Raw genomic sequence first — 20,306 nt, 5'->3', positions numbered from 1 at the left:
TCTATTAAGTTTTAGGCCGGGATGTTACAACATGCGCGTAGAGGAAGGAGTGGAGCTGAAATAGAAGATGGCGCTAGGATTATCTTCAACACAGCTCCCTGAGCGCCGACGACGACCCCGGCGCGACGTCGATCACCAGCGCCTCGCCGGGGACGGCGGCGTCGCAGTCGTACATCGCCAGGTGCTCCAGCCGCGTGCACGCGCCGAGGACTCGTGGTGCCGTTGCCGAATCGGGCTGCAGCGCGCATGGGCTGGATGCAACCTGAGAAACACTGGGCCGAAATCTCTATTGCAACTTATCAACATGGGCCGCAATCAGGTCACATGGCTAGGCCTTGGGCCTCAAGTTTTAGCAATTCTTTCTCCCCTCGGGCCTCCGCTCCACTACGGCAAGTCGGCAACCATTCCACGGGCCTTGCATGCAGAAGCTTCCGCCTTCCAGTCCTTCGCCTCGCCGACCCGCAGCCAAAAACCCTAGCGAGAGACGCGTCGGAGGTGAAGCAAGAGAGCTCGCGGCGGCGTCGACAATGGCGCGGTTCCAGTGCGAGGACTGCGGCGACGACGACCTCAAGAAGCCCAAGCTCGCCGGCCACTTCCGCTCCTGCGCTCAGCCTACAGGGTTTGCTCTTCCCTCCCCCCCCCCCCCCCCCCTCTCTGTAGCTTCTGTTAATTTGGTCTTGCTCGTCTCGAGGTGAGAGAAAGTGGTGGATTGTGATTGATTTGTTTCGGTTTTTGTGTTGCGGCGGCAGCTCTCCTGCATCGACTGCGGCGAGTCCTTCAGCCAGGAGACCGTCCAGGGCCACGCCCAGTGCATCTCCGAGGCTGTGAGTACACCTGCCCCCTCCACCCATGTCTTGATTGCTCGTGCAGTTCTAGTGAAATGTGATTCGTTTGTTTTTCCCATGTAACCTGTGTTTGAATTGGCGTCGAATCGAATGGTATTGGATGGAAATGTTTCGTGCTTGTATGGTGAGGCCAGGTCGAATTGCTTTCAGTTTTTCGTTTATTTTAGTTGATAGGGATTAGGGTGGAATTCGTAAGTTTTCATTATGTTCTTATTAGTGAACCAACTGCAGAGATGGGGATGATTTGGTGATCTGATTATTGTGAAACTGACCGGTGAAGCGCTTTCAAAGCCTTAAAGTAATCCACTGAATAGGGTGAAACGCTTTCAAAGCCTTAAAGTAATCCACTGAATAGGTCTCTACTGCGTTCATTAGCCTGTGTTCCCAACACGAACCGTGCGCACGGAAAACAGAGCAGTCCATTAGCACGTGATTAATTAAGTATTAGGTATTTGTTTTTAAAAATGGATTAATATAATTTTTGTAAGCAACTTTTGTATAGAAATTTTTTGTAAAAAACGCACAGTTTAGCAGTTTAGGAAGTGTGCGCGCGGAAAACAAGGCGGAGGTAGCTGGAACGAAGGAAGCCTGTGTTCCATCAAAATTTACTGAGCAGTCGAACTCCACATAACATAGGTCTTCTCTGAATTCTTTGAGGGATGTTTAACTCTCTAAGGTTATTCTATTCGTTCAGGTTGGCTATAGATTCATGGTAAATTGTGGTTTGAATCTTATTATCTTAATCATTACCATGCTGCATCCCTTTTCAGGAGAAGTATGGTCCTCCCAAGGGACAGAACAAAGCATCCATGGAGATCTTCCCTTCGTGCGCAGGCAACCACCTTGCATCTGCAGCTACATCCAGGCAAGCTGAAGGGGAAGACAGGATTAGCCCTCTCCCGGACGACATCCTTCTGCTCATCTTGCAGGAGTTGGGCAGCACGCGTGGAGGCGATCAGGACGTGCAGCCTGTCGAGGCGGTGGCGGTGGCTCCCATGGCTGCTGCTGGAGCCAAGGATAAGCGTCAAGAAGTTCATCCCGAGGGGAGTCGAGCTATGGATGGTGGACAAACGCGCGCTGGACCGGGTTGCGGGTCGCTTCTGCCGCGCGGTATCCAGGTTCTTGGCGATCTCCGACGCAACCAGGTGGTTGAAGCTCATGTTAGAATTTTTCAAAAATTGCATGGTTTTGAGCTAATCCAAAGGAAATTCATATGATTTTTTTATAGTTATTCTTTTGATTCAAATGACCACATAACAAAATGTTTTATAAGATTGAATTCCTCTAAAATTACTCTAAAGAATCCTTTGTTCGAAACCCTTTCGTTTGGAATTGCTGTGGACTCGCCACGCGTGTTCGGCGCGCTCACCAAGCTCGAGCTGCGGCACCTGCAGCTGAGAAGCGCCGACGTCGCCGTCCTCCTCAGCGCGTGCACGCGCGCGGCTGGAGCACCTGGCGGTGTTCGACTGCGACGGGCGTCGTCCCCGGCGAGGAGCGGGTGATCGACGTCGCACCGGGGTCGTCGGCGCTCAGGGTGCTGGAGCTTGAGTGCTGGTTGTTGTGCTGCGCAGCATCCCCAAGCTCACGCGGCTCTCCGTCGACAGCTGGTTCCCCGATGGTGCTCCGGTGTCCCTCGGCTCTGTACCGATCCTTGACGACCTCAGCCTCATCCACGGGGCAGACATCCGTACCCGGGGGGGGGGGGGGGGGGTAAGCTCTTGGCCAATGCCAGAAGCCTCAGCCAACTTTCTCTGCGTTTCTTGAACGGCGGAAAGGCAAGCTATGATCGATATTTATTCTTTAATCCATCTTGCTCATGTTCGTAAGCGAGGAGTGGCAGTTGACTGACAGTTTCTTGTTTTTGAATTTTTTTTTTTTCGTTCAGATCTGGATAGAACTTGAGCATCCAAGGCCATTGCAGGGTTCCTTCAGCAAGCTGACCGTGCTTAATCTTGGTGATGGCCAATATGAGCTGTTATGGATGATCTTCCTTCAGGCAGCACCATTCCTCCAGAACTTCAACCTTTCGGTATGCCTTTTTTTAATTCTTACCTGCAAGTTCATTCAGTTTGTTATCAATGAAACTAATACGCATTACACAGAACTAAAAACTGAAACCACTCTAATAATGTCACCTAGTCTTTAGGGCACTGCATTTTGTCTGACACAAAATGAGTACCTCTTTCTCTTGATCTCCATCAAGTTTCAGCCTCAAAAACATATTTTTTTTAGATAATGGAATATAATATCCCAGCCTTTGCTCAAAAAGAACTACAGTCAATTATTACAAAGATCCACTCCAGAAGAGAGTGTAGTTCAAGACAAGTTGAACACACTAAACAAGAGAAGAGAGGACCCAAACTGATAAAAGCAAAACAAAATGTGGAGCTAGAAGGCCTCGTTAAGGCCTAGGACTGAAGTTCGAAGCCAATGCATAGACCAATGACAATATCCTTGCACGAAGAGGTTTCTCTGAAGCGGTGCCCCTAAGGAGGATGCGACGTGGATCGCCGCCACCGCTCGTTCGGAACCGAAGCAAGGTTTTCACCCGGAGAATATGGTAGAGAAAGGAAAGGGATATGCTAAAACAACGCCTCCAAGGAGGGGAACGACGACAAACGGCGTCGCCGTTGTCAACCAGCCAAATGGCTCGGCAAGGCTTTTGCCCGCGATTCCCTGTCCAAACCCACACCACCAATCCGCACAAGAAGGATCATCGTCGGTCAACAACATTGTCCCTTCAGCGATTCGGCCAAGGCCACCGCCCACAGTTGTTCCCGCCGTCGACGGCGTGCCTACACCCGGACTCCTCCTTCCCCGCCGCCAGACCCCTTCCTCGCCTCCACATACTGTCGTCGCCGCCGACGCACCGTCAGCCGGATGATGGCCTTCAACCATAGCTGCCATAGGTACCATCGTCGACAGCCGCCACCGCCACTGCCACAGCCACCACCGTCGCCAGCCGCCACCGTCGCTAGCCAGCGCCGCTAGACGCCAGTCGTCCAGATCCGGCCGGGGTGGCGCGGATCGAAGGTGCAGCATGGAGCGCGGGTCGCCGGCATCGTGGAGAAAGACGTCACGGGCACGGTGTTTACAGCCAGAGCATTGACGAGGGCGCCACGCCTCCCTCGTGGCAACGAGGTTCTTGACGAGGGCCGGTGTCGCGGCACGCGCCACAGTCCGCCGCCGTCGTCGCCAACTTCATCGCCGCCACATCCGCCACCATCGCCGCCGCTAGCCACCCCCTGCCAGGTCCGCAGAGCGGCGCCGGCGACGACCGAGCCTGTCGCCGGTCACCTCGGCCAAGCGGGGAGACCAGATCTGGCGACGCCGTCGCCCGTCGCTGGAGCCGCGGAGAGCCGACACCGTGGCGCCCCACCGCCGCGCCCAGCTCCGCGCCATCGCCGCGCCGTCCCCGTCGCCACGGCCTCAAAAACATATATAGCAGAGTCATCGTTTTGTGACATGCGTGTTCAATCCTAACAAAGTTATGACCTTGCTGATCACAGATACAGAAGGACATGCGCAGTCGACACGGTAGGCAGCAAGAGACGCCGTATTGCGAGACGACCTGTTCAGAATTCAAGCACAAGCATCTGAAGAGCCTGAAGATTGCTGGCTTCAAAGTAGAGGAGAAATACATGGAGTTTGTAAGAATGGTCATGGAGCTAGCTATGGCTTTACAGACGATCATTTTGACTGACGAAGAGAGTTGCAATTACTATCGACCCACCCCGACAGGATCAAGGTATCCCAAGGGCGACAAGGAGAAATCCTCCATAGTCAAGCAACTCATGGATGGGATCACCTCAAAAGTGCAAATATTCATAGAGTGATTTTGGATAATGTTGTGCACAATGTTTTAGTAGCTCTTTATGCTGAAATTTAGATTATGAAATATCCGGATATGCACAGCAGTTTCACAGTGTAGTGGTGTGCTGAGAGGCTGTTACGCTAATAAAATTCATTACTAAACGTATATTACGTGATGTCAGAAATTGTTATTCCTGACCGATCGATCTAAATTGCGCCGAAGTTGTAATTGCCCACGTATACTGATTGAGATTATTGATTCAGAATCAGAGAGTTAAATTCGTCAATGAATAAAAGTTCAGCAAATCCTTCACAATGGTAGTTCAGATTTAAAATCCACATCATTTAGCCTTTAGCTTATAAGCATAAACAAAAATTTTAATTTTGAGTTGACTTTAGGATTTTTTTTCCATCTTAGTTTATTTTTAAGCATTTGCTTCTAATAGTACAATCGTTTACAAGCGAAACGATGAGTCCACTAGATATGTCTCTTACAAGAGCAACTAGATGGGTGACCCGCGCAATTGCGCGGCTAGCACCCAAACAAAATCATATATTTTTTATAGTATGATTTTACTTAAAATTTATTAAATAGCTATCTTATTGTCTTAAGACTTTGAAAGACCAAACTTTATCATCCCCGTGTTTCTAATTATATAATTTTTTAAAAGTCACACCAGTTGCTACCCTTTATGTCATCTCCTTCTTATTTATTTGCTTGTTTGATCTACCACTATTTCTATTCATTCTCCTTGAAACCTTTAAAAATTGGATCTTATAGTTTTAGAGTTTATTGTCACGTTGGGTTTTGTTTTTATAATTTCTAGACGTCCCGTCAAACGTTTCCATTATACTCCTCTATGGCTCGTCCACGGTCTCTTCTCTTCATTGTCATTGAGATTTTAAAAATCAAACATAATTATCATTTGAGTTCATTTTTACTTTCGAGAAGTCCTGCCAAACTGTTGCAATTGTACTTCTCTACGGCTCGTCCGCTGCCTCCCTTCTTTATTATCATTGAGATTTTAAAATCGAACATGATTATCATTGTTTTTTTTTTACTTTTTAGAAGTTCCGAACCTTTAAAATTTGGACCTAGTAGTTTTTAGAGTTTATTGTCTTGTTAGGTTTCATTTTTTATAATTTTTAGAAGTCTCGTCAGACGATGCCATTATACTCCTCTACGGCCCGTCCGCCGCCTACTCTTTTATTGTCATTGTGATTCTAAAAATCGAACATAACTATCGTTGGAATTCATTTTTTATTTTCTAGAAGTCCTGTCAACCGTCGACGGCTCTGCAACTATACTCCTATACACCCCGCCCGCTGCTTCTCCTTTTTATTGTCATTGAGATTTTAAAAATCGAATATAATTATCAATGGGGGGTTACTTTCTAGAAGTCCCGGCAACTGCCTTGCTCGTTTGCTTCACGGTCTGTCTGTCGTCCCTCCTTTTAATCGTAATTAAGATTCTATTTGGTGTTTCATTAACAGTTTTTATATGTCGTATCAACCGCCACCACTCTTTTATAGGCCTATTACTTAATTTATCTTGTCATGTGTTTTAGATGATCTTTCCTTTCAATAGTCTTTATTTTTATCACAAATTTTAGTTATTTATAAATTGCATTCCTAATTGAAATCTTATTTTTCTTTTTCTAATTTCAGAATTTATTTTTTTTTCAAATTTTAATTAATATTGTATTGTATTCTTTTAATATTTTTATTTTTTTATTTTCAATTTCAGTTGTTTCAATATTATATTCCTATATGAACTCTCTTTTAATTTTTCTAATATTGAATATTATTTTATTTTTTAATTCTTCTTTCAATATTGTTTTTTTTATTCCGAATTTCAGCTAATTTTAAATTGTATTCTTACTTGAACTCTTCTTCTTTTTTTTTTTGCTAATTTTCGATTTTATTTTTATTTTTATTCCCAATTTTAATTAATCTCGTATTGGGTTCTTATATGGACTCTTCTTTTAATATTTCTTATTTTAAATTTAGAATTTCAGATATTTTACAATTGTATTCCTACTTGGACTATCATTTTCTTTTCAAATTCTGGATTTTATTTTATTTTTATTTTGAATTTTTTATTAATCTTGTATTGGGTTCTTATATGGAAACTTCTTTCAATATTTCTTATTTCTAGTTCCGAATTTCAGCTATTTTAAAATTGAATTTCTACTTGGACTCTCTTTTTTTTTCTAATTTTGGATTTTATTTTATTTTTATTTTGAATTTTGATTAATCTCGTATTGGGTTCTTATATGGAAACTTCTTTCAATATTGCTTATTTTTAATTCTGAATTTCAGCTATTTTTAGATTGTATTTCTACTTGGACTCTCCTTTTCTTTTTTTTTCTTTTTCGCCGATTAATGTAGAAATTTCTAGCCCCCACAACGAACGTGGTGCCTCCTTTCAAAGCTGTTTTAATAATATAACTAGCATGATGGCCCGCGCAGATTGCGTGGCTGGCATCATTATATTTTCTCTCATATAATAGCATATATGTTTTCTCATTATATTATTCAAATATATTAAAATGACAACATAATTTTAAATTTTTAAATAACTTTACAAAACTACTAATGTGTAATATTTATATTGTATTTTATATACATGTTAGTTATTAATATTTTAATATCAAATTTTAGTTATTTGTAAATTATATATATTCCTATATGGACTCTAGACTCATCTTTTAATATTTCTTTTTTCTAATTCCGAATTTTCTGTAAATTGTATTTCTATATAGACTCTATACTCTTCTTCCAATATTATTTATTCTTATTTTTGAATTTTTATTATTTATAATTGTATTTCTATGTGGACTCTAAACTCATCTATCAATATTCTTTAATTTTTAATTTCGAATTTCAGTTACTTCTAAATTGTATTCCTATATTGACTTTAAACTCTTATTCCCATGTTTTTCTTAATTTCGAATTTTAGTTATTTGTAAATTGTATTTTTATACGGACTTTAAACTCTACTTTTAATTTTATTATGTTTATTCCAAATTTTAGTTAGTTTTAAATTCCTATATGGACTCTATACTCTACTTCTAATATTCCTTATTTTTTAATTCCGAATTTCTTTTTTTTTCTTAATTGTATTTCCATATGGAATCTATACTCTACTTCTAACATTCCTTATTTTTAATTCCGAATTTCTATTATTTCCTAATTGTATTTCTATATGGACTCTATACTCTACTTCTAATATTCCTTATTTTTGATTCTGAATTTCAGTTATTTCCTAATTGTATTTCTATATGGACTCTATACTCTACTTCTAATATTCCTTATTTTTTAATTCCGAATTTCAATTATTTCCTAATTGTATTTCTATATGGACTCTATACTTTACTTCTAATATTCCTTATTTTCAATTCCGAATTTCAGTTATTTCCTAATTGTATTTCTATATGGACTCTAGTCTCCTCTTCTAATATTCTTTATTTTTTAATTCCGAATTTCAACTATTTCTTTTTTTAGAACAGAATTTCAACTATTTCTAAATTGTATTTCTATATGAACTCTAGTCTCCTCTTCTAATATTTCTTATTTTTTAATTTCGAATTTCAGCTATTTCTAAATTGTAATTCCATATGGACTCTGTTTTTTCTTTTTCTCCGATTAATGTGAGAATTTCTAGGCTATGAGAGCGAACGTGGAGGCTCCTTTTTCTATTACTTTAATAATATAATAGATAGATTTTAAGATGAACAAATCTTGTTCGTTTCTAGGCTTTTTCGTCGTGTTCCGATTTCAATCTCAAAGGGAGCCACCATGTGGGTAGTGGGCCGTATGGTGCGATGGCCCATGCAAAAGAGGTCAAATGGGCTTGGGCCTCCGTTAAGTCCACGGTCGCGTGTCTTGCGAGGGACAAATCCCAATTGCCGCTGCGTCCTTCGCCTCGCCTCGCACCCAAAACCCTAGCGCCGCCCGCTCGTCGGAGGTGAAGAGGCGGCGGCGGCGGCGGCAGCGTCGACAATGGTGTGGTTCCAGTGCGAGGACTGCGGCGACGACCTCAAGAAGCCCAAGCTCGCCGGCCACTTCCGCTCCTGCTCCGCCTACAGGGTTTGCTCTCCCTCCCCCCCTCTCTCTGATCTTGCTCGTCTCCGAAGTGAGCAGAGTCTCTTGATCGTCTCGAGGTGAGAGAAGTGGTGGATTGTGATTGATTTGTTTGCGATTTTTGTGTTGCGGCGGCAGCTCTCCTGCATCGACTGCGGCGAGTTCTTCACCCAGGAGACCGTCCAGGGCCACACCCAGTGCATCTCCGAGGCTGTGAGTACACCTTCCCCATATGCCCGTTTCTTGATTGCTCATTAAGTACTAGCGAAACGTGATTCGTTTGGTTTGCACATGTAACCTGTGTTTGAATTAGTGTCGAATTGAATGGTATTGGATTGGAAATGTTTCATGCTATTGCTTGTATGGTGAGGCCAGGTCGAATTGCTTTCATTTCTTTCATTCGATTTAGTGGATAGTAGGGATTAAGGTGGAATTTGTGAATTCTGACAATTTCATTATGTTCTAATTAGTAAACTACAGAGATCAGGGTGATTTGGTTCTATTTGGTTGGGATTGGATCTGATTATTGTGAAATCGATCGGTCAAACGCTGTCTTATGCTTTGAAAGTCTATTAATGTAATCCACTCAGACACTGAGTAGGTCTGTACTAAGAGTATGTTCCGTCAAAATTTACTGAGCAGTTGAGCTCCACATCACACAGGTCTTATCTGAATTCTTTGAGGGATGTTTAACTCTTGGAGATGATTCTATTTGTTCAGATTGGCTATAGATTCATGTGTAAATTGTGCTTTGAATCTTAATGCTGCATTCCCTTTCAGGAGAAGTATGGTCCCAAGGGACAGAACAAAGCATCCAACAATGCACAGGGCAAGCAAGACAAGCCAAAGCCAAATGCTGATGTTGATATCAATGTCGGGCTGTCGACATATCCCCCTTGGTTCTGCAGGTTTGCTAATTTCACCGTGCAACATATTAATAGTTACATTTGCAGATGGTTCTGTAGTGGAACTGTGGAAACAGCGGAAGCCATGTCCCATCATGTTAGCTCTGGACATTCTATATTTTAAAATGTTAAGGTGTAGAGTATGATTAATGTTTGTAACTTGTGTTTTACGTGCATTGGTGCAACCATAGAGAAACACCTTGCTTTGTTATTAAGGTGATTCTTTAGTATGTGAGGTGTGATTGTGTCTATAACACTAATGAAACAAATGTGATGTTTTTTTAAGCTGCAATTGTCTACGCTTAACATCATTTTTGTCCTTGTTTTTTCTACTGGTTGTAGCTACAACCGTATAACACTTACTCTTAGAGCTAGTATTGGTCATCCAATTATTTTGGAAAGACAATGTCAGAGTTAAAAAAAAAATAGGTCATCATTCTTTAGATAAACAATCTCGTGTTTGTCCTTGTAGCCAGGCCATATCAGCTGAAGCAGCATTCACTAGTATTCATTGTTCTGGGTCGATATTTATTAGGTCTTAATTCAAATACTCTGTGGAAACGTTTAAAAACTTTGCACTTATTGTGGATTTGTATCACAGCCTTTGCAAGACGACAACCACTAGCAAGCAAACACTCTTATCACATGCAGATGGCAAGAAGCACAGGGCAAAAGCAAAAGCCTATCATGCTTCTCAGAAGCAAGCAAATGGAGTTGAACAAACTCCCAAGGAAACTGTTGGTGCACCTGTGACAGAATCAGCACAAGTAAACAATGAGAGGAGTACTGAAAATGAAAGAGGTGTGGACAACGATGCAGCAAAGAGAAAGAGAGCAAGTGATACGACCTCAGAAGAGCCAGATAACACGAAAAGACCGAACAACTTGAGCGTGAACAGTGGAGAAGTGGTACAATCTTCAAATGAAGAGGCAGAAACCAAAGCAAAGAGCAAGGGTACTAAAGATGAATTAGTTAGTAGTGCCAACCTTAAAGACAGTAAAAAGCAGAAAATCAAGTGGAAGAAAATTATTACCAAAGTACTTCAGACGGTAGGACTTCTATACAACAAACACTGCTCTATTTTTGTTTTGTGTTTGTGCTTAAATTATCCGGCGGTTGACAGTTCTCCTTTTACCCTTTCAGAATCCAGATGGAGTTCTGAAGTTAAAGAAGCTACAAAAGCTAGTAACTAAGGAACTTCTGGAATGTGGTCTGACAGAAGATAAGGAGCAGATGCATGCTATCTTGATGGATAAGGTAGTACAATGTCAAAAAAATTGTAGCTTACTTGCCTGTAATTAACTTGTTCTCCTTCAGTATTTGTCAAGATGTGCTGTTGATAAGTGACAGAAAATGATGAACTATTACTATGTCGCAGATTTCTTCAAGCTCCAGGTTTTCTGTTGATGGCAAGCGCATTAGATTGGTTGCAAAGGATTGAGAGTAATGGATCATGCCCCCTGACAGCTGATTCCTTGTCGACAGATCAATGATGGTCTTACAGTTTGTTATGGCGTAAAGCCGAGTTTTGGTTCTATTATTGATACAATGTACTGCCTGGATCATCCATACGATCCGTGGAACTGATGTGAATTTTGCATTTGATTGTTTTGGGAGCAACAGCCGATCTGATCGCAAACTGATCTTGGCAACACGGCTTGCTATCAATGACAAATCAATATTTCATGGCCTTGTTTTGTGTATTTTAAATTAAATAAGCTGATACATGTTTCATCCGTAAGCAAATGAAAGCAATGGTGGCATCGCACAACTCTGAACAAATGGGAGGAGCCGATGTGGGCATAAACAATGGTAAGATGTCAAGATAATCTAAGCATGTACTTTCTCTGTTTTTTAATATATGTCAGTATTGATTTTTCCAGATACATTTGATCATTCATCTTATTAAAAAAATGTAATTATCATTTATTTCATTGTGATTTATTTATTATCAAATGTTTTTTAAGCATGATTTTTTTATATATTTACATAAAAATTTTGAATAAGTCAAATGGCCAAACGTTTGTCGAAAAATCAATGGCATCATCATATATTACAAAACGAAGATTGTACTTGTTTTGAGAATAAGGTGGGGGCGGAATAAGTCCACCCCTGATTTTTTGGGTTATGGTGATTTTATTTGTTTGTTTGGTTTATGGGGTAGGATGATTTTAATTTTTTTTGTTTGGTTGATGAAGGATGGAATAGACAGCTCTTGTATCTCCCCGGTGGCCAGCCTCAAGGCTCAAGCTACCGCGGCTTCGCGTTCCCGTCATCCTGTCCTGCCCTCACGCTGATTCATCGATTCATCTGAGTGACTATTTGGATGCAGGGACTAAATTATCTTGCCATATCGGATGTTTGACACTAATTAAAAATATTAAAAGTAGACTAATGATAAAACTCATTTCATAACTCTAGACTAATTCGCGAAACAAATCTATTTATTCTTAATTAGTCGAAACTAAAACATAAAAGGAATTAGGATCGGATCGTATATGATTTGTGTTGATTATCCCTTATCCTTCTGCTGCTGTACATTTCGACATGTAAAAGAAAAAAGGAACGATGGAATTGCCTGAACCGCATCTAGAGCTTTCTAGGCGGTATATCTCCTGCTCGTCATTGTTCGGCATTGCGCGTGATATACGATCATTTAGCGGTGATACTGAAGGGAATAATATACTTTTTGGCGTGCCGTTGCTTCACATTTTTGCTATGCCCAATGATATGACGGCAAGACATCGCGGAACTATCATTAGAGGGGTATTTTAGTTGTGTTTGTGTACAAATTAATTGTTGCTTCTTCTTAGTTTGGAAACAGAAGTTAATCCGGACCCCAGTTCATAGTTGAGAAGGCAGTACATCATCCTTTATACCACTCAGTTTCTTTGTACCCTACAGGCTCAAATATACATTTGCCAGATACATGATGGCCCAGCTTAACAAAAAGAATAAGGGGGCAACAACGAAAGAAGAACAGAAAACGGGGATGATCCACCGCCATCAGGAAACATAGACCCCGGTGCGGATTTTGCAATCTGTACCGTATACATGAATACAGCCCTTGGGAGGGTCAAATGGTAAAAGAAAATAAGAGGGAGAACTGGGCTAAGTAATGTACTAAAAAGGAGTCCTCTAAATCGATCGAATTTGGATTCTCCAAATCTCTGTAGATCCCTAGAAATTCTGTCACTGTTGCTGTTCATCAAGAAGATGTTAGCTTTTGCTCTTGAACTTCCTATGTGCCTTGAGGTCAACGACAATGACGCTAATGTTGTCCTTGCTCCCCTTCTGGAGAGCAAGCTTCGACAAGCACTCAGCAGCTGCTTCAGCTGCCGGATCTGACGAGTCACCGCTTCGCGGGGCTGATGCTGGGTTTGTGCCATTCTTCTTGTGCCACAGCAGTATTCGCTTGCGAGCAACATCGCATACCTCTTCGTTTGACATGACGTCCCAGAGACCATCACTAGCAAGAACGAGACATTCGTCATCCTTTGCTCGAGGAACAATAGTGATCTCGGGGACTGGAATTATCCATGGCTTGAGATACCTGTCACCTGTAACAGACACAGCGCAGGAAGTGAGGCTGAAATGTTTTTGTATCGTGTATTCTTGATCAGAGAAAAATATTGCATGATAAAAGCTATTGGCTGATGTAAGAGCAGAATGAACAGTGACTGTTATTCTATAACAAGAAATTGTATTTCCTAAAAAAATAGCGGACAGAAGCTCTTAACAGTTATTGCATGCTCGATAACAGAGGTGCATCAACCATCATTAGAAGCAAAGGAGGAGGTATGTAGGTTCAGAAGGTGAATCTTTAATTGAACTGGTCAGGTAGACCACAGATCCAAAGAGGTTAATGAAAAATATCCTACAAAATCACAAAATAAGAGAATATCATGGGGCACATGATTTCCATTTATTTACCCAGTCTAATCATATATTGTTCAACTTAGCAGTTCTTGTGCCTCTAGGAACAAATAAGTATCTGATTTGCGCATGCGTGAGGCTCATAGTTGTTACAGAGTACCATTAAGTCCTAACAATTGCATCCCCATTTTTTTCTCTCGGATATGCAGGAGAAACACATATTAGCCCCCCCAAAACACACACACACACACACACACACACACACACACACAAACCACCACCACTTCCTCACAACGATTTTTTAAAAATCCACCACAAAGAAACAACATAACGGAAATTCCCAACAAAAGAAATTCTGTTGTCATGTTCTTATGTTCATACCTGAATTGCTTGCACTAACTCCCAATACATTTTAGTCCATTTTCATTAACATTTGTTCAAAGTTAGAAGAGCTGTGTATCATTATATTAAGAAGAAAGGGTAGAAAACCCTGAGCATACACAGTTGGTGAATTTTCTTTTCTGATTAAGATATATATTCTATCTCTGCTTCCGTTAGCACCCTTTTTAAACTGCTAAACAATATGTTTCGTGCGAAAACTTTCTATATAGAAGTTGCTTTAAAATATCAAATAAATATATTTTTCAAGTCTGTAATAATTAAAACTTAAATCAATCACATGCTAATGGCTTTCTTATTTTCCGTGCCCTAACTTCATCTTCATTAGAAGAGCATACATGCGTGCTTATAATAGATTAAATTGGACCACGACCTGGATCTAACCACCAAGCTCTATGGCTGTCAAGAAGGGAAACCCTCTAACCCCCAGCCAAACACCAAATCACGCCTCTTCCTGACAAGTTTGGGACAACACAATCAAAAAACAGATTTCGATGTTTCCAAAGCGTCCAAGCACCGAGAGTGACGAGAGAGTTGAGGCCCTGTTGTACTTGGCCACTAGTTACCTCATTGTGAATAAGAACACATTTGTTCAAAGTGAATAAGAACCTGACCATTTGTGTTGTGATTTCTCCTCTCCTTTTTTTTTGTACAAAAGCGGGTGTCGTTCTTGTGTAGTTTTACAGTTTCTAGTAATGGAAAACGAAAAGTTATGAGCATCCTCATGTACATCGTATTGTTTTAGCCAACTGCGAAAACAGTGTTTTTATAATATAGAACATGACTAATTATCCTTTTCTGTGTGTTTTGTCAACCTTGTATTGAGCAGGAGAGTTGCTGGAAAATCAGACCAGCTAATGCAAACGGAAGTGAAAACTCAAACTAAGGTTTTTGCTTAGCAGTTTTTGATTTCTCTTGTGTTAAGTGCAACTTACCTGGTTGAATATGAATTTTGTTTGGTCTCCATACAGCATAATTTTGCCTTATTATTGGTACTATTCTTGCACCAATTGGTGATTATTGTGCAAGGTGTATTTCATACAGGTGATATAATGCGGTTTTGATTATATGTAGCAAATTTTAATTATGACCTACTTACCTAGTCATTTGTTCATGATCTATTGCATTGGAATGACACAGCTAGTGAGATATCCCCTGTGTCGAGAAATGCAAGTCACCATGGGATCAGTAGTCAATATTTCCAAACTTTATTCATTACTATATATTTCCAGTAATAAACGTGGACTGAGAATATATATTTCCATAAGATTTATCTCTTGTTATCTTTTGGTAGAGTAAAATGATAAAGAAGCACAAATATGTGGAGGACGGGGTTGTACAAATGATGAACAGGAGCTTTTGGCAAAAAAAAAAAAAAAAAGGCACTCTATAGTGGTAACAAGTACAATTTTACAAAAGCAACTAGAAAGTGTCAAGAAACATGTACTGGTTGTGACTTGTGTCTTAAAATGCAATAGTGACAGCTGTAAAACACAAGACTGCTTTGGTATGACATACAAAACCATATAGGCTACGTGGATTAGGAAAAAACATGTTGTGGATGAAACAAAACTTGGCATACCAAAGTAGCCATCTCATAGGAGTATAGGGTCGTATGATTGGTTACTACATGCATGTGCAACGCTCAGTACTTAGCATTGCAATAGAAAGGAAACAAACAGCAAAAACACATGATGCTCACCCAAAAAGAACAAAAGAAAGGTTGGCAGGAACTTTACAAATAGACAAGCTTTTTTTTATGAAAAAGATTCAACATGAACACTTCAGGAAAGAATACCAGAAGATCGATACACATGACAATGAGTTGTTACAAGGACAAAGTGTTGATATTTCTACCTCGCTCCTACACTCCCTAACAAGCCTCATCCACCCAAACAAAAAACAAACAAAATGATTAACTAATTAAAAAGCAAACAGTTACATAGAAATCAAAAGCTCACAGCCTCAAGGAACATCAGAGAGCAAGGAAAATGCTCCAAACACATGCTGCTACTCTTTGACATCCAAGGAAAATCAGACACCAAAACTTGCACTATTAATTACAGATCTAGCAAAATGCTTCTAAAACATGTTGCTACCTTTTGGCTTGTAAGGGAAGTCGAATAACAAACCCATATATTGTCAATTAGAGATCTAGGAAATGTTCCTAACACATGCTGCTAATCTTTGTCATCTAAGGAAAGTGAGTGCCAAATATCTACACAATTACTGCTGGAACTGCTCCAAATATAAATTTTTAAATGGCAGATGGGCCACAAGACCTTGAAACCTCACTTTAATGTATACTGTTGAATACACACGACTGTTTGAGCAGGCACTTGGGATTTGGAAGGTATATTTAACTTATGCACCTGAAAATAAAGGGCTAAACCAAAATTAAAAAATCGATTTGTAATGCAGTGACTTTTTTTCTCCGTTTGCTTATTAAATATCAGGGCAATCCTCATAGTCAAATAATGTTTCCTTGAAACAGAAGTTCCACGTGCTATTAGGTTAATTAGCTTTTTAAAATTATGTTAGTGCTACAATAATAGGCAACAAAATATCGACAGTGGGACCACTATCTTTCTTAGACAGCAGAAGCTTGTGATGGAACCGAATAAGTGGTACAAGAATAAGAATCACTTAAGCACAAGCAACTTTGTGAATTGAAGTTTTTTAACAAGACCGTTTCTTGGACGCTTAAGAAATTATGACTATCTTTATGGGATGCTTATTCCATAATCAATAGAAAGTTCTAGCGTACAGTAAACAGTGCAATTCTCTTGTGGTCCATCCTGATGGTGTTGAATTCCAAGAATACCAGGTCATGTGGAGCATCAGACATGATCAAGACCATATGGTACATAAATGACAAGGTGGCCAGTAAAATTGTTCAGTCCTGAAGAACAAACACAAGTGGTGTCTAATCCAAAAACCGTGAAAGCTGTTTGGTAAAGAAATCACTTTTCATGAACTAGTCCTTATTGAACTTTTGCACTCAGTTAGGCAAAAGTCATGTTTGGCAGCCTTGCCGCCCAATGGCTTTTTGACAAAGACAGACAAAACATGTAGCATATTTTCTGCAGTACTGATGGTTCATTTATAGTAGTCCTTAAATTCATTCCTTCATTTCCTTCACTTTGACAGACCAGAAAACCTCTAAGAATTGCAAAATAGTAGGGTAACAAAGTAGCAAAGATTAACATCAAGCAGCATTGCAACTGGTATATCAGCCAACCCAGAAGGTATAAAGCTGTTGGTCAAGAACTAAATGCAATAACACACATAAATTGCTGGAACATGTCAAAAGCATCCAACGACAATATTAAACCATGGCGGTTTCCACTATATCAACAAAACGTGTTCTAAAGAAGAGAATGGTATGTGTACCTATTGATCGCGACATGGCAAGAACACCAAAAACTCGATAGCCATTCCACTGTATAACCTTACCACCTTCTGCCTCGATCCTTGCATATTCATCCTCCCTGTTAGGCTGAAGCACGTACAAAGAGAAAGCCAATCAACATCAAGTTAACATGTGAACCAAAGTTCAGTGCAAGCAATGAAAAGCCCATCAATCTCACGGGGCATGGAAGCATACTTTATGATCCACTGATAGCGGCACAGGCTGCTTGCCACGACAGAGCACTGCCCGTGAGTCTCCACAATTAGCAACGATGATGTGCGAGGAGCAGATCACAGCGACTACAGCCGTAGATCCCACGGTCTCGGGTGCTACAGCTTCTCCCCTGCTCGCATTGCCTCCCACCTCCTCGTCCACCCTCGAGAAGCAGTCCACAAACGCCTGTTCCCACTTCTTCTTGAACTCCACAGATCCCAAGTTAGCACCGGACACAGACCCCTCTATCCTGCTCAGCTCCTCCACCAAAGCAGCGTGGAGCCGCTCCCGACAGTAATTTGCAACCTGAACATGAATCAACCGAAATCTACTGTAATTGTACGGAAATCGGTTGGTTCGTGCACATAGCTTTCACTTGCAAGCAAAAATTAATTGCGGAATTCGTAGAGATGCGTCATTAATGGCGGCCTTTACCTGCGCGCCACCGTGGCCGTCGTAGACACCGAAGAAGTGTGCTGGGAGGCGGAACGACATGGGGTCGAGGCCGTCGACGACGGAGTTGCCGGTGAGCATCCATAGCGGGATGTCGAAGAATCTGGACACGGCGACGACGGCGTCCTCCATTTCTGGCCGGCGGCCACAAATCGACTTGTGCCCCCACAGGGGCACGCACTCGACGGCGAAGACGCTCCTCGCCCCGGCCGCGACGCGTGCCTCTGCCTCGACCGTGGCCGCCGACGCCGCCGAATCCTCGAACACCATAGCGGCGCCGCCATCCGCCGCCGCCCCGAAGAATCCCAGGCCAACCCCCTCGAAGTCCGCGCTGGCCGCGCTGCTGCAGTCGCTGGTCACCGAGCACGGGCTCCCCACCGCCGACGCCTCCCCCCCTTCCTCCCCCCTCCCCGGTGCCACCGCATCGTCCTCCACCGCCGACGCCGTCCTGACCGGCGGCACGGTCACCACCCCGTCCATGGCCCCCGCCACCACGGCCGCGATCGGGTCCGCGGCCGCGGCGGCGATCAGCGTGAGCCCCGCAGCGGCGGGGCTAAAAACCGGAGCCGGCGCCGGCGCAGGAGCGAGCGCCGCCGCCACCGCCACGTCCTCCATCCCAGCCCCCTCCTCCCCCACCCCCACCACCACCACCACCGCCGCCTCACTCGCCACCACAGCCTCCAGGATCACCACCCCGTCGACGCCCCATCTCGGCCGCTCCCACTACACCACCCTCTCCCTCCTCCTCCTCCTCCTCCTCCTCCTCCTCCTCTCCGGCGCCGCCTCCTCATGCGCCCTCCAGATCTGCGCCCCCGATCCACCTCACCTCCCTCAAGGCCACGCCAACGCACCACCCGCAGGCACAGCCTCGCGGATCCAAATCCCCCCCCCCCCCCCCCCCCCTCCTCCAAACAGCGCGCCGCGCGGCGCGGCGTGGCGTGGCGCGTCGCGTGCCCCCGCGAGGAAGCAACCCCGCGTCGCGCGCGCGAGAGCGAGCAGAGAGAGCACGCAGCGAGGCAAAGGCAAAACACGCGCGCGCGCACGCACACACACGAGGGCAGTTGCGGATACAAGCTTTTTACTCTCGTATAGTAGTACTAGCAGCAGAAGTGGAGACGGGGTGGGAAAGCTACGTCCACTTTTGCGTGCGCGCCGCGTGTGTTGGGGACAGGTGTCGAGCGACGGCAGCGTGGGCGTGGTGGGGGCCACGGAGGGGATCGCCGGATCGGGTGCGGCGCCGCGAGCAGCGGGCAGCGGCGGGGGGCACGTGTTGTCTTCCCCGTGGTGGGGGTGTGAACACGTGATGATTCGGAAGGGCTGCAGATGTAGCACCCGTGCTAGGATCTGTTTGGGAAGCTTAGAGACTAATAATACAGCCGATCTGTTGATTATAAGATTCTTTTAATCTATTTATATAATAGTTAGCTCTTTACAATTAATACAGGACCCACTTATCTCTCTCACAGAGTTTCTTGGTTTTTGTGTCCAAGCCGGCTGTAAGTTTATACCTCGCTTCTCCTTTCTCTCCTCTCCTCTCTCCTCCACCTCAGCATTTAGCCGGTTATAGCTTACTATTATACTTGCACTTAGGCCGAGTTTAGTTCCAAACTTTTTCTTTAAACTTCTAACTTTTCCATCACATCAAAACTTTCCTATACACATAAATTTCCAACTTTTCTGACACATCGTTCCAATTTCAACCAAACTTCCAATTTTAGCGTGAACTAAATACACCCTAACATTCTGAGAAACAGCTGATTGGTAGCGAGCTTCTCAAAATATAGAGAAGCTAGGTTTTTCAAGTTGTGGCTTCTAGTTTATTTTCTGGATTTTACAATTACAGCTTTTTAAAATCTGGACTAAAATTTAAACGAAACTTTTGATTTCAAGAAAAGTTACAGCAGTTAAAAGCTCCCTAATCAGGTTCCTAGTACTATAGTACTAGTAGGCGACTGTGGTGTAGCTTGCCGTGGCCGTCCATGTCCATGTCTCGCTCGCTTGTCGCGCCTTCACTGGTGTGTGTGCGCTGCGATGGACAAATGTCCTCTGTTGGATGAGGTCACAGTCGCTGCCTTTTAGCTACTCATATATTTTTTTCCAATAATAGTATTTTCCCTAGGATTTTTATCAGGCTATTGCTTACTTCCTGGTTTCTTTTCTTGAGTATAATAAACTATTAATTTACACGAAAAAAAAGAATAATGAAGTCTGTGATAGTAGCAGGTGGGCGTGTCGTGCTTGCGTGAAGATGCGAGCATCTCTCAAAAGCTAAGCACCAGAAAAGGGAGGGAAAAAAAAAAGAAA

The 20,306-nt window shown here is 42.7% G+C and overlaps 2 protein-coding genes, 1 long non-coding RNA gene and 1 pseudogene across 3 annotated transcripts; 3 read left to right on the top strand and 1 right to left on the bottom strand.

The window, feature by feature from the left end:
• Positions 1–404: 404 nt before the first annotated feature.
• LOC127774046 (uncharacterized) lies at positions 405–2,614 on the top strand (annotated as a pseudogene).
• Positions 2,615–2,734: 120 nt separating this feature from the next.
• LOC127774141 (uncharacterized) lies at positions 2,735–4,834 on the top strand. Its single transcript, XR_008017712.1, has 2 exons — positions 2,735–2,874; positions 4,355–4,834. It is a non-coding gene; the product is annotated as an uncharacterized LOC127774141 (long non-coding RNA).
• Positions 4,835–8,492: 3,658 nt separating this feature from the next.
• LOC127773955 (UBP1-associated proteins 1C) lies at positions 8,493–11,335 on the top strand. Its single transcript, XM_052300240.1, has 6 exons — positions 8,493–8,750; positions 8,883–8,957; positions 9,525–9,652; positions 10,251–10,698; positions 10,793–10,906; positions 11,028–11,335. The coding sequence occupies exons 1-6, from the start codon at positions 8,664–8,666 to the stop codon at positions 11,088–11,090; spliced, it is 915 nt and encodes a 304-aa protein (XP_052156200.1). The 5' UTR covers positions 8,493–8,663; the 3' UTR covers positions 11,091–11,335.
• Positions 11,336–12,496: 1,161 nt separating this feature from the next.
• LOC127773875 (probable protein phosphatase 2C 6) lies at positions 12,497–18,642 on the bottom strand. The gene is made up of 4 exons (XM_052300130.1): positions 17,985–18,642; positions 17,532–17,855; positions 17,318–17,423; positions 12,497–13,209 (listed from the first exon to the last, which is right to left on the bottom strand). The coding sequence occupies exons 1-4, from the start codon at positions 18,615–18,617 to the stop codon at positions 12,869–12,871; spliced, it is 1,404 nt and encodes a 467-aa protein (XP_052156090.1). The 5' UTR covers positions 18,618–18,642; the 3' UTR covers positions 12,497–12,868.
• Positions 18,643–20,306: the final 1,664 nt, after the last annotated feature.

This window comes from Oryza glaberrima, chromosome 1, assembly GCF_000147395.1.
Source record: "Oryza glaberrima chromosome 1, OglaRS2, whole genome shotgun sequence".
NCBI classification, from domain to species: Eukaryota; Viridiplantae; Streptophyta; class Magnoliopsida; order Poales; family Poaceae; genus Oryza; species Oryza glaberrima.
Note: the sequence above shows the minus strand (reverse complement) of the source record. Positions and strands in the feature narration are given on the sequence as shown.